This window comes from Dendrobates tinctorius, unplaced genomic scaffold, assembly GCF_039654945.1.
Source record: "Dendrobates tinctorius isolate UK_male_01 unplaced genomic scaffold, ASM3965494v1 ptg000070l, whole genome shotgun sequence".
NCBI classification, from domain to species: Eukaryota; Metazoa; Chordata; class Amphibia; order Anura; family Dendrobatidae; genus Dendrobates; species Dendrobates tinctorius.
The window spans coordinates 7344716-7359321 of NW_027361738.1; the positions used below are offsets into that span (position 1 = coordinate 7344716).

At 41.2% G+C, this 14606-nt stretch overlaps 1 protein-coding gene across 5 annotated transcripts in view; it reads right to left on the reverse strand.

Moving 5' to 3' along the window:
- CREB5 (cAMP responsive element binding protein 5) overlaps positions 1–14606 on the reverse strand; it is a 678892-nt gene that overhangs the window by 114701 nt on the left and 549585 nt on the right. For 4 of the 5 annotated variants that reach the window (XM_073581350.1, XM_073581351.1, XM_073581354.1 and 1 more), the window contains one exon: positions 13096–13206. The exons of the other annotated variant lie outside the window; for it this stretch is intronic. In XM_073581350.1, the coding sequence (XP_073437451.1) occupies positions 13096–13206 (111 nt within the window). The remainder of the gene's footprint in view (positions 1–13095; positions 13207–14606) is intronic. 5 annotated transcript variants of the gene reach the window in all.

Genomic DNA, 14606 nt, shown 5'->3' on the forward strand with positions numbered 1-14606 from the left:
CTCCGGATTTAGAGGAAAGAATATCAAACTTACTTTGACATTAGGACACACAGCATAAGGTCACAAATAATGTTATTTTTGCGCACAGCTGCTGAACTGAAGCAATATCCCTTCTACTTAATGCCTCTACAGATCTCTTTGTCGTGAATGCATTTAAGTCGATTTTCAAGTATTTCAGATATTACAATGCTTGTTATTTACGGCGCTGCTAAACATTCAAAAGACTTATCATGTGATATTAAAAAAGAAAAAAAGATCTCATTTTTATTGCTTTGGCCATATTCAGAAAAATTGAGGAGGTAATGCTTTAAAAAAACAAAATAAATATGAATTACCTGTTAAAACCCTTAACACTCCAGCCCCACCTCTGTGCTGATACCCATATGTTGGTGGTTAGGTTAGGCATCCTATTATATAGTTTGACTGCTAGTCAATGGTATTCTATTGTGGAATTGTGACATTATAACATAGAGCACATGTGCACATTTTTCATTTTTGCTCTTTTACTATTTGGCACCATGGATGCATTCACCTTGTTACTTCGTACTGGTATCATGCATTGATATCTTTTATTACAGAGCAAGTAGGAGGCTGATACTATTACCTTTGCTCCTGATGTGGAGAAGATGGAGAACATAATTTATGCATCTTCTTCATTCTGTGAGTCGTTATATTTCGGACTGCACTCGGAAGATATCCGAGTGCAGTCTGAGGTTTTGCACGCACCCATAGACTTGTATAGGTGCGCGTCATCCGATATACACTACCAATAGCAGCATGCAGCAATATTTTTGTCGAGCCGTCACGGCATGAAAAAATAAACGCTCGCCGGCAATGCTCCATAGTATAACATTGGAGTGAGTGCTATCCAATAAAACAACAGCGAGCACCCGTCCAAGTTATACACTGGGTACTCGCCAGTGACCCCTAAGAGAAAGAAAAAGATTCAATGAAATAATAGCAATATCCTGGAAGCAGCCACATCCGAATGGTTTCAATCGGAAGCCATCAATATTGGGATTTCATTACTTTAATTACCTATTTGGTTTTTTTGCATCTATTGTTATGTTATTTCTTATCTGATGCATTTCTTAAAGATAACCTGTCATGCTGAAAATGGTATCCAATCTGCAGGCCGTATGTTATAGAGCAGGAGGAGCTGATCAGTGTGATATACAATTTTGTCAGAAAAACCTTGGTAAAATTTACATTATATTAATTGAAATCCCGGGTGTTTGCATGCATATAAGTCAAGTGGAAGGTCCTATTAAGTGATTGACAGTCTATCCTGTATGACAGTGCATGCACAGATAGCTTTCAATCACTAGAAGCACCGCCCACTGGACTCATGCATGCAAAAACCAGGGATTTCAATGAATAAAACTTAAGTTACACTGAATCTTTTCCAACAAGCCTATAAAATATTCTTCTCAGCTTATACTTCTCCATACTGTGGTGTCAACTTGCAAGATAATGAGGACCCTTGACTTGGATTACGAGCTTGTGTATTTTGGTAAAAATACTGACCAATACCTCATATAGTGTATATATGTTGCACATTTCTCCCCCCAGGGTACTGTTCATGCCCTTCAATGGTGGTTAAGTAATCTGGGGTGTCTGTCCTTTGGGGTGTACTTATGGTACTGGGCAGCCCACCTGATCTAATAAGAGGGGTGCTGATAATAGGCTGTTATCCGGACAACAGAGAGTCTCACGTAATGGTGTGAATGGCACCCTATACAAGGCTGCGTGCATTTGGAATACTCAACAACAATCCCTCTGATATATGGTGGATAGCAAGTGGTTGTTTCATTAGTGGTTTGAACCTGTGCTGTCCCCCCTTTATCATGGGGGTGCTGCTGTATCCTGTTGTATATCTATGTTTAAGCGCTGTATTGGTAATGCCACGCACAGTGTAGGAAAGATTAAGTGCAACATGAAGGAATAAGGGAAAGGGAACCCGGCACTAGGGAAGGGGGGAGTGGAGACCCCTAGGCAGACGTAACGTCACCCTGTCTGCCCTTAGCGTCCCTATTTATGTTCTGCACCTATAACCGAGCAGGATACCTAAACCTTGACTGACCCTGGTGATAAGCCCTGCACAAGGAAAGACAGGATAGGCACTAATCAATCCCCACTACCACTAAAGACAAATGGGATGCACAAACAACACTTAGCTTGAGTAGACTCAGAGAGAAACACAGCTGTCCACCAAACACCAAGGAGGAAGATAACCAATTGCTATAGCTCCAAGCCTCATCAGAGAAATGGAAATATCACCGTCAACTCCCAGCAGCCAGCTGGGAGTTATAAACACCCCAATCCAGGTGTGTCAAGTAGAGTCGGGGGAGGTTGCCACTGGTCCTGGAGTCAGAAGGACCCGGAAAAAATCTGCAAAGCAAACTGCTGAGACCTTCTGCAGTCAGATGCAGAGCGATGGTCTGCAGCCGTGAGAGGTAAGTATGGCTGCCTTTTTGTTTTTACTTCTGTGATTTTTTTTTCCACATGTACAATGTGACAGGTTGCTTTTAAATGCTATAACGGATTGAGCTTCATGTTTTGGAGCCAGCACTGCCTTCACCTTATCATGGATGGCCTCTCAAGATTCTTAAGTTTTTTTGATATGTTGACATTTCATTAATTTTATGTGGGTTGTGTTTTCGCTGTTTTAACATTTTGTTACTCTTTTGTTATTTATGTGTTATATATGCCTATATATCGTAACTATTACAGTGGACTGGTTTTTTTTTGCAATAATCGATGCGCGTGTGCCCAAAATAAAAAATGTCTGCTCTTCATATTTCTCATATAGTCAAAGAGCTGTACGGCGGGTTTGTGGTACAGTGATCAGCTTATCTCTCGGAAAACAAACAATACTATATAGTGGCTATACCTACAGTATGTGAGCTCCACTCCCACAAAACCAGTTAAAATTGCTCAGCCATGCTACTAATGGGTTTTTATTCGATATGTTTAAGTCAAAAGTCATCGTTTTGAACAGCATAATTAATGAACAGCTACAGAGCTGAGTGATGATGTGTGAAGTGAGGCTCATTCATTTCGTGGTCTTAGCATCTAGCTGATTCGTTAACCAGACACAAACACCAAACTACCCCGAGCACGCTTCTGTTTTTCCTCAGCAGAAGGTCTTCAACTCACATTGACGGCTATGAAAGCACAGTGTCATGCTGAAATGGAAACGCAATGCAATTTAGGAGGTGCGGAGTGTATAGGGAGGATGTTGGTCTGGTCGTTGGAGAGAATTTTCCAGTTTCGGTTGCTCCACATGGCTTTGGATTGGGAACCTAAGGTTGACAGTAAAGGTCATTTAAGAGGCCAGTCCAGCTGAATGTGACATTGGTCATAAATCCCTTAAGGAGCGGAGGCAGCTTGAGCAAATATAACCTCATGATATAAATACATCTGAAAAGACTGTACTGCCATGATGGTATTTAAAACCCCAAATTAACAATGACATTTCGTAGAGGAAAAAGTGCCAAATTTTAGTAGTTTGGACCCATTTTAATAAATAAGCTATATTTTCTTATTTATTGGCAAAGAAATAGAAAAAAAATAGTTGCAAATAAGACTTTCGGGAAGCCTTTGAAATCGCCTACAATACAGCTATATAATTTCTTCTTGCCACCCTTTTTCTGTTGTGTCTGAAAAAAAAAACCCAACCATAAACCAATAACATGCCCTCCTGAGAATTCTTTACTGAAAGGACTCATTTCAAAAGGCATTGCCATACTAATTACCTCATAAAGTATTTAGCTGCGTACCCACTGGGATAGTACTTACTAGTGCTAAAGCTGCTCTCGTATCCAGCTAATCAATTAATGTTCATTATCAGACCAAGAAAGGCCAAGCAGTAATGTGTAGAGGTTATAAATAAAAAAAAAAGAGTTGGAGAAAAAAAGGCACATAGAACGAAGCATGGTTTACAGGGCAACGTATTGCTGATTACAACGTTAATCAGCCACCGTGTTTATCTAACTCCATTTCTTTTAATGATTCTTTAATCTATTATGTATCCACAAAGGTGGTAAACTGCCCGGCCTGTGGCTTTGAAGCACGTGCTACAGATCCTATTCTCAAGTTGTTTTCATCACTGTCGATTGCCCAGAAGAAATATACAGCGTTTATAATAAAATCAAATAGAAAATCATCATCAAGATATCAATGTTGGCTATACGATATTTGCTTCTCTTGTTAGGCTGATTTCATACATCTGAGTACAGACTGCCATGTGTGGACTGACCGCACATCTCCCGACCCGAACTCAACAGCTATATTGGTCAGATCGGGATAACCATGGCTGGATCAGACATGGCGGTCCGGATTTTGACTTTGAATGCTTGAATGTCCGAAGTGTGAAACTATGAGATAAGGGTGGAGTGCTCCCATATATAAGCCATTACGTTTTCTATATCTATTCAGACATAATCTTATATACGGTAATCTCCAGTTCACCCACATGTGGGTCACAGTTGCAACCATTCCCCACAGCCATTGTCACCCAAATGTCTCCATCATAACATTAATAGTATATTCATTGCTGACACTTAATTCCCTGGATCAATAAGTTGTGGGGCAACTTTCCCATATAGTAACATCTCTCGGATCAATTTTAGGTGGTGGTATGTGCTTAGTCCAACCAGATGCTTGTGGTAACATATGTGTTATACCCACTTTACAGATTTCTATTTTAATTTTAATTTTTTTTTACATACAACATTATTAAGCTGTTGACTCCTGAAGAAAGTGATTTGTCCCACAGTATAAAATTAAAGATAGCTTTTTGTGACTTTCCAGAAGAAATGGTTTTGTGTGTACATGAAGAACAGCACTATATCAAGACAATATATTAAAGAAGCAGTCTAGTACTAGGACAACCCCTTCTTAATTTCAGTGTTTTCGCCCGTTAAAATAAAAACACTTATACTTACCTTCCATGCCAGTGCCATTCCTGGGGTGTGGGCACTCGCTCTCCTGCACCTCATGTGAGGTTGCCAAGTCATGCAAGCCCTGGGCCCAATCAGCATTGGCGTCACTGTCTCCACTTTAGGATGTATAGAAGTAATCAAGAGGAAGTGAGAGAGCAGCCACAGCTCTGACTTCCTCTTGATTACTTACAGGTATTCGTTAAAAGGCGGGGATAATGAAGCACTGATTTCCTCTTGATTACTTATTCAGCCAAAGGTGGGGATAATGAAGCACTGACTTCCTCTTGATTACTTAATCATCCAAAGGCGGGGATAATGAAGCACTGACTTCCTCTTGATTACGTAATCATCCAAAGGCGGGGATAATGACGCACTGACTTCCTCTTGATTACTTAATCATCCAAAGGTGGGGATAATGAAGCACTGACTTCCTCTTGATTACTTATTCGTCCAAAGGCGGGGATAGTGAAGCTCTGACTTCACCTTGATTGCTTAATCATCCAAAGGCGGGGATAATGAAGCATTGAATTCCTCTTGATTACTTATTCGTCCAAAGGCGGGGATAGTGAAGCTCTGACTTCCTCTTGATTACTTATTCGCCCAAAGGCGGGGATAGTGAAGCTCTGACTTCCTCTTGATTACTTATTCATCCAAAGGCGGGAATAGTGAAGCTCTGACTTCCTCTTGATTACTTATTCATCCAAAGGCGGGGATAGTGAAGCTCTCACTTCCTCTTGATTACTTATTCACCCAAAAATGGAGATAGTGAAGCTCTGATTTTCTCTTGATTACTTAATCGTCCAAAGATGGGGATAGCGAGGCTATGACTTCCTCTTGATTAGTTATTCGTCCAAACACAGGCACAGTGAAGCTGGAGATGATTGGGTGCAGAGCTCACATGACTTAACAACCTCACATGAGCCCTGGGGGAGCGAAGGCTGACAGGGCTGGAACAGAGGCAGCACAGGAGGTGAGTATGTGTTTTTATTTTAATGGGGAAAACACTGAGATTGACAAAGGATTGTCCTAGTAGTGGACAATTCCTTTAATTGTAACCTTCTTTTATCAGCAGTTTCTCTCTCAGCACGATTCAACCCTAATTGTCAGTTTTTCCTGAACTCAACTCCTGAGCGAGCTATGGCTAGCTTCTAAGAGGGTCAAACAATACGTTTGAAAAAAAGTGCAGATTATGCTTCCCAACCACTCTAATACAGAAAGTAGCAGGAGCATGGAGGATATTATACAGCAGTATTGAGCAGTGCAGATGTGAATTAAGCACTGGCATGAGACAAACACTGGAAGCAGCAGTGTCTTTGTGTGTCTATGTCACTGTTTCTCCCTCTCAAGATACTTTTTATGGAAAAAGTGAAGCAATAGTTAGTTTGAAAAAGATGACATAGGGTTACTTGAGACCTGATCAAGGGGGCCTTTAAGCATACTTCTTCTTCAATGTGACAAAGCTTAGTGTAAGTATTTGAGTAGTATTAGTTGTAACCAAAGATAACATCTTTAAACTGTTTAACTTAACACTCAATTTTCATTATTGTAGTGCTGCTCAGATACTTTGTTCCACTTTAATGTAAATGTTTTCCTTCTAGTGCTTGGACGTGCAGTACTATGTATTTATACACTGTAATACTGACATTTTAACAGGTTTTATTACTGGGTTAATAACATTGGTTTCGTAATATTTCCAAAGGGAAATTCCAAACTACTTATGTCTGATTTTCTTTTATTCTTATTTTTATTTAACTAATATTTGATGATGGAAAATGTAAAATATTGTAGTTTAACCTGACTCAGATTTTTCAGATGCATATGAATGACCCCAGCCATGAAAAAAAAAATAAATAAAAAAAGGCTTAAATGTCTATATTCATGCAAAAATCTTATCAGTCAGTTAACAAACAGGTGTTTGATAACATTGATTATGTTGTGATAACATCAAGTATCAAAGGGTAGTGTCGTTACTAATCCATGACCGCTGCTTAAAGCATTTACATGTGAGCATTGGAACTGGAGCATAGAGCAATGAAAGAAGGGAGCCTTGTCTGACCCTTGCATGTGCTACCATGTAGACCAAGGAGATCTCCAAGCATGTCAGAGCAAAGTTGTTGAGAAATACAAATCAGGGTTGGGTTTTAAAAAAAATCTCAATCTCTGATAATCCCCTGGAGCACCACTAAATCCATTATCATCAAATGGAAAGAACATGGTACTACAACAAGTATGCCAAGAGAGGGCCACCCATCAAAACTCTCAGCCCAGGCAAGAAGGGCATTAATCAGAGAGAGGCAGCACTGAGACCAAAGGTAACCCTGAAGGAGCTGCAGAGTTGCTAAGCAGAGACTGGAGTATCTGTTCATACAACCACAATAAAGCATGCCATAGAGGTGGCCTTTATGGAAGAGTGGGCAGAAAAAAAGCTTTTATTTACACACACAAAAATTGTATGGCTTGTTTTGAGTTTGCCAGAAGACATGTGAAAGACTCCCCAAATGTATGGAGGAAGGTGCTGTGGTCAGATGAGACTAAAACTGAACTTTTTGGCCACCACGGTAAGTGCTATGTCTGGCGCCAAACCAACACAGTTTATCTCCCCCAAGAACACCATCCCCACAGTGAAACATGGTGGTGGCAGCAGCATCATGCTGTGGAGATGTTTTTCAACAGCAGGGATAGGGAACAGTGTCCGAGTCAATGGGAAGATGGATGGTGTGAAATACAGGGATATTCTTTAGCAAAACCTGTTTTAGCCAGTCAGTGATTTGAGACTGGGATGGAGATTCAACTTCCAACAAGTTAATGACTCAAAGCATACTGCTAAAGGAACACTCAAGTGGTTTAAGGGGAAACATGTAAATGTTTTTCAGTGGCCTAGTCAAAGCCCAGACCTTTTTTCAGTTGAGACTCTGTGGTCAGACTTGAAGATTGCTGTTCACTAGAGGAATCCATCTAACTTCAGGGAGCTAGAGCAGTTTTTCCTTGACGGATTGGGTAAAAATCCCAGTGCCAAGGTGTGGAAAGCTCATAGAGACTCATCCAAAGTGGCTTGCAGCTATAATTGCAGCAAAAGGAGGCTCTACAAAGTACTGACTTTAGGGGTGAATAGTTATGTACATTGAAGTTTTCAGTTCTTTCTCCTACTTGTTGTTTGCTTCACAATAAAAAGAAAACCAAATCTTCACAGGCATGTTCTTTACAAGAACTGATGCAAACCCGCAGAAAAACAGTGAAATTCCAGGTAGTGAGGTAGCATAAGACAAAAAATGCAAAGGGGGTGAATACTTTTGTGAGCCACTGTATACTTAGTAGCCTTGCTTTATCTAAACTCTCGAAATTGAAAGTGTTAATAAGCCAGTGTAACAGTGACTATACCTCATGCTTTCCATTAAAATTTGTGAGTTTTCCAAACTAGGAAAATGTTAACACTATTTTTTCCAGATCTGTCAATTTGAAGAAGGCAAGAGAAATCTGACAGCATTCTGCAAATATCGTGTGTGTAAATAGAATAGCACTAACAAGAAAGGGTAAATTCAGCAGGGTCTTAAAGTATTTTCTAGGAATTTTTATAGTTTATTGTCCATTTAGTTGTTTTTTTTTGACATGGTGATATATCTGTACAAGCGGCTCTGCCTGATATACAGTACAGTAGTTTCCCAAATTATACTCTCAAAAATGTGAATACATAGGTTTCATGCTCAATTGTCAATAAGATGCGTCCCAGTACATTCTCACATTGGTCATCAAAGACATGCCCCATTGACAAGAGGAATGGTAACACCCAATTGTCAACGTATTCATAAATTTCGAGGCAGATTGACATAGGAATGGTGCAATGCAGTTATAAGACAAGAGCCTCCAGAAAGTTATTCCTTTCAGAAAACAAGTACCGAATTCAGTAAAAACAAATGTATCAAGAAAGCTTGTAGATCCTCTTTACGTTAAGTTTCAACATTTGATATGAGCAAACATGCATCAGAAAGCATTGCATTTTCTTGTATGGTGTTACTTTACATTAATAGTCAAAGCATATCTCAACCTAACCCTTACACTAAGGTTTCATTGAACGAAATTGGTGGAGATAAATATTTTCTCTCCATGCCTTTGTTATGCATCATGGCTGTCTTACTACTCAGAACTCATGGTCCTTGAAGGGGCACAAGTGATTGGGCTTTTTTCTACTACAAATCTATTTTGTCCAAGCAGAACGAGGGAATAGACAATCAGAGCTAAAGGTACATAGTAATATATTTTACCCCTTTATTCCACAATTAATAAGAGTCCTGAACCTCACTGATCACAACTTTTGTCTTGTCAGAAGTTTTTAAATAACAATTACCGTATTTTTCGGACTAGTCCCGGCGTGGGGAGCAGTGAGTATTCTGGCAGCTGTCCTTAGCTTGTAAGCAACACATGACGTCACTGCCATGCTCTGCTTACAAGCATAAATTAGCTGCTGGCTTCGGAACAAGACGCTGCGAGGGAGCTCAGGAAGGTAACTATAATGGTTTATTTTTTTTAATGTTTTTATGTTGTGGGTCATGCATACCAGGATGAGGATGGGGCCATGCATACTAGGATGGAGATGAGGGCCTTGCATACCAGGATAGGGATGAAGGGGCAATGCATACCAGGATAGGGATGAGGGGGACCATACCTACCAGGATAAGTATGAGGAGGCCATGCCTTCCAGGCTAGGGATAAGGGGGACTTGCCTACCAGGCTAGGGATGAGGGGGCAATGCATACCAGGGTAGGGGTGAGGAGGCCATGCATACCATGATAGGGATGATGGGGCCATGCCTACCAGGATGGGGATGAGGATGCCATGTATACCAGGATAGGTGTCATGATCTCAGAGCGGGTTTGACTCGCACACGTGGGGTTAATGTCTAGAACCAGTGCTGATGACTGGCATTTCTGGGGTTAAAGGTTGTGATCCCAGTGCAGGCTTACCTGCACACCTGGGGCTATGATTGTGGCCTCTCTCTGGTTCTGGGAGAGGCTTCTTATAGCCTCAGGATGCTCCCATCCCTGTCAGTTATACTTTCGCCCTTGGCATTGTGTGGTGACCCCTGAGTGTGTTTGTGCTGTGTTCTGGTTGCTTGATTCTCTGTGTACGACTCGGTCTGTTCTCTGGATATTGCTTTGGATTCTGCTTGGTACCTTCTATGTCTGTTTGGTTTTGACTTCTGCTTGGCCCTGACTATCCGTTCTGTCTCATCCCTGGTACTTTACTGATATCTCTGTGTATGACCTCCGTTTTGCCTGACTCTGAGTATTTCTGTATCGTGTCCTGCCTTCTTTGAAAGCAGGATGCTAAGCCCCGCCCCCTTGCAGTCACATGACCGTAGGTCTTGTGACTGCTTGCTAAACTTCAGCATCTACAGGTCCTGTGTATCTGTACTTTCCAGCTGTACCTGACCTCGGGCCCCCCTACAGTGCGGGTGAGTCCCTGCTCAGCGGAGGCTGCATGCCGGCGCTGACAGGATCCTGACATTAGGGAGGAGGGGGCCCATGCATACAGGATAGGGACGAGAGGCCCTGCATACCAGGGTAGGGATGAGGAGGTCATGCATACCAGGATAGGGATGAGGGGGAAATGCACACCAGGGTAGGGATGAGAGAGGCATGCATAGCAGGGTAGGGAAGCAGAGACTATGCATCCCAGAATAGGGATGAGGGGGCCTTGCATACCAGGATAGGGATGAGAGGGCCATGCATACCAGGATGGGGATGGGGGCCATGCATAGCAGGATAGGGATGAGGTGGCCATGCATACCAGGATAGGGATGAAGGGGACCATGCCTACCAGGAAAGAGATTAGGGATGAGGGGGCCATGCCTACCAGGCTAGGGATAAGGGGGACATGCCTACCAGGCTAGGGATGAGGCATACCAGGATGAGGATGAGAGGACCATGTATACAAGGATAGGGATGAGGGAGCCCTGCATACCAGGGTAGGAATGAGGGAGTCATACATACCAATATAGGGATGAGAGGGCCATGTATACCAGGATAGGGATGAGGGGGCCATGCCTACCAGGCTAGGGATAAGGGGGACAAGCCTACCAGGCTAGGGATGAGGGAGCCATGCATACCAGTATGGGGATGAGGTGGCCATGTATACCAGAATAGGGAGGAGGTGGCCATGGATACAGGATAGGGATGAGAGGGCCATGCATACCAGGATAGGGATGAGGAGCCATGCATACCAGGGTAGGGATGAGGGGGCAATGCATAACAGAGTAGGGATGAGGGGTGCATGCATATCAGTGTAGGGAAGCGGAGACTATGCATACCAGGATAGGGATCAGGGGGCCATGCATACCAGGATAGGGATGAGGGGGCCATGCTTACCAGGATGGGGATGGGGGCCATGCATACCAGGATAGCAATTAGGGGGCCATGCATACCAGGATAGGGATGAGCGGGTCATGTATACCCGGATAGGAATGAGGGGGCCATGCATACCAGGAAAGAGATGAGGGGGCCATGCATACCAGGATGGGGTATATTAGTACCAAATTGACTACATTTTTTGCTTTTTTTCCTAATTTCCTCCTCTAAAACCTAGGTGCGTCTTATGGTCCAGTGTGTCTTATAGTCCGAAAAATACAGTACTTTGAAATACAAATGTTTTCCAAGAACATAATCATATAACAAAACAACTATTATTATTATTATTTCTAGCACCATTTATTCCATTGTGCTTTACACGTGAAAACAATGGGCAATTTCACCAGCTCATACAAAATATGCTTTAGAAAGCTGTAGGGAAAGCTAAATAATACAATGAAAATCATAAAATCATTTATTTTATTGTATACATAAGAAGAAATCCCCATTTTAATTGTATGACCCTAAATGAAGTCTTAAAGTGCAAAGATTACTATTACTGTAATTGGTAACAAAAGGAATAATTTCTGTATTAGACTAGCACATGTGTTGGAGGTGGCATTTGATTTCTATGACAATACAAAAATATTTCTCCCTGGCCCTCTCTGAATAGAATACTGCAAATATTATGCACATCTGTTTATGACATTTTTCCCGAGTAGCTACACTTGTGCGTTGAACACAAAAGGCCCCGTACTTTCACGATCCAAACTATTTGCCGCTCGCTGATTGCTGCTGACAACCTTTCAACAATTCCTCAGTATACAAATACAGCCATGGTAACAAACTACTTACTCTACTCAGAATCTCTGCTCTCTGATTCTCAAAAACAAAACAATTTCAAATCTCAAAATTAAAATCAAATGTGATGGGATCATTTTCCAAATGTTCATATTTAGCCGTGTTTCAGAATTTCTGTAGTATCATTTCAAAGGATTTTAGAATGCAATATTTTGTGGAAAATGCTCATTTCCTTTCCTCCAGTCATAGAGGTCAGTGTCCAATGAAATAATAATTACTCCCCCTCCAAAAAAAAAAAAAATGAAATGCTACGATGAATAGTAAATATGTTAATATTCTATACAGTTTTAGGATGAAAGCAACATGAATTTATCCAGTTCATTTTAATGGGGGTTTCCCAAGTTATTCCGTATCTCGAAGACATCTGTAAGATAGGGGATAACTTGCTGATCACTGGAGGTCCAACTGCTTTGACCCCCCCAGAAATCCCAAGCACAAGGTTCTGAGATCCCAAGAACAGAGGTCCATCTTGAATAAGGCAGAGGTAAATATGCTTGATCCCACCCCATTCATTGTAATTGAGAATGCTGAAAAAAAGGCCAGTTACAGTGGTGGGCAAGATCCTGACTCACTGGACTACGTGGTCTCTTCACTACGAACACAACACAGTTTTTGAAGTTCTATTAATATCTATTAATTATTTTGTTACCTGTTTCTCTAGCCCTGATGAATCATAGAGATGAATTATGTAATTGATTCATTTGACAGCAATTTATAGCTAAATACCAACACGGAGCCCTGTAGGACTGTGCAGTTAAAATAGGGACACTGTAAACAGGGCCATATATAGGATTTTTCAGTAAAAAAATCCTAGCAGAGTGAAGAGAGCCCTGTTGGATTGTGCAGGCAATGGAGACTGGTCAGGTTACTACTGCAGTAAAGTATACATGGTCTACATTTCATATACTCCAATCTGTAGCAATGAAAACAGCTTTGCATTGTCTTACCATTTTGGCATCTGAGTGCATTGGAGGGACTTGAGGTGAAGCACAAGAATTGCTTAGGTTGGGACCCTGCATCCCCATGATATTGGAGTTCATTGACATCTGTCTTTCCATCTGTGTGGGATATGAGAAAAACTGTGACATACACCCACTGAATCCATAATAAGAAAGTGTGAGGTAGACAGACCTCTATTTACGTATACTGTATATACTGTATATTTTTGCACCGTGTTAGCCAGTAGATAGAAAAATATTACAATTTCAGAGTCCTCAGGGGTTGGTACCTTTTAATGGCTAACTGAAAAGATGGTAACAAATTAAAAAGTATCAACCTCTGAGGACTCTCAAATTGTAATAATTTAAATAAAAATATATGAAAATGCATAAAGCATTTTATCCAGGTGACATCCTGAATGGTTTAAGCTAGCCCATTGCTTGCTAAATCATAGAGATTTGGCATTACAGGGAAAGCAGATGTCATTAGCTGGTTGTGTTTTTGCTTTATCCAATGTTATGTATTGTATAGTATGGTAGATGATGTAAAGTGGATTTTAATGCAAATGATTGAAGTAAGATGAACTGTGCTAGTAACATATCATTAGAGTAAATATTTAGAGAGGACAGTTCATGATATCTGGTCACTCATCCTTCCAGGAGTTACAGTAGATCTATTTTGCCAGCCTTTTGGGTCTCAGCCTGATCTAATGAATATATATCAAGAGGCATTAGGGAGGTTTTTCTTCTACTACTTGTACACAGTCTTTTGGTACCATTGCAAGTTGTCAGTTTCTTGAAGGGGTTAGGCTACAAGTCTGCAGTCAAGGGCGGTCATGTGACTGCAAGTATACGCGTTACATACTTCCAGCCACATTCCAACTAGACTTGTCTGGTCTTACTCAATATACTTGCACTGAGCAAGTCAGCACCCATCTAGTTGGCATGTGACCACATTTATGCAAATCAAATACTTGCAGTCACATGCCCACCACTTCCGATGCCAGCGCAAGATAATCCTCACAGATCCAGTGTGCATGATATGCAGATTCACAAGTCTACCAAGTCTACAGTCACATAGAGTGACTACAAACTTGTAGCCTAAGGCTGGACAACCCCATTAACTTGTGCATAAGCAAAGGGTAATTTCCCATAAATTGAATACAGCAAGTGGAAGGATAAAGGATCGAGTAAGGATCTGAAAGCTATCAAGACCTATCTGTTTAGTAAATAGTTCAATAAATTAAAATTTTGGAGCTTATCTTATCTTGCAACTTTGTTTTATTGCTCCTCTGCTATTCCTCCTGGACATTTATGAATAAATTGACAACTGGATGTCACTATTTGGGAGTGTGTCCCACAACACTATGGTATCGACTAATCAATGCTGATGGTTTCAGACTTGAAGGACACAGGTCTTTGACAAGGGGAATAATACCATCTAGTCAATTTACAAAGACATTTCTAGGGGAGAATATCATAAGAATAAAGCCCGTTACACACAACGATATTGTGAACGA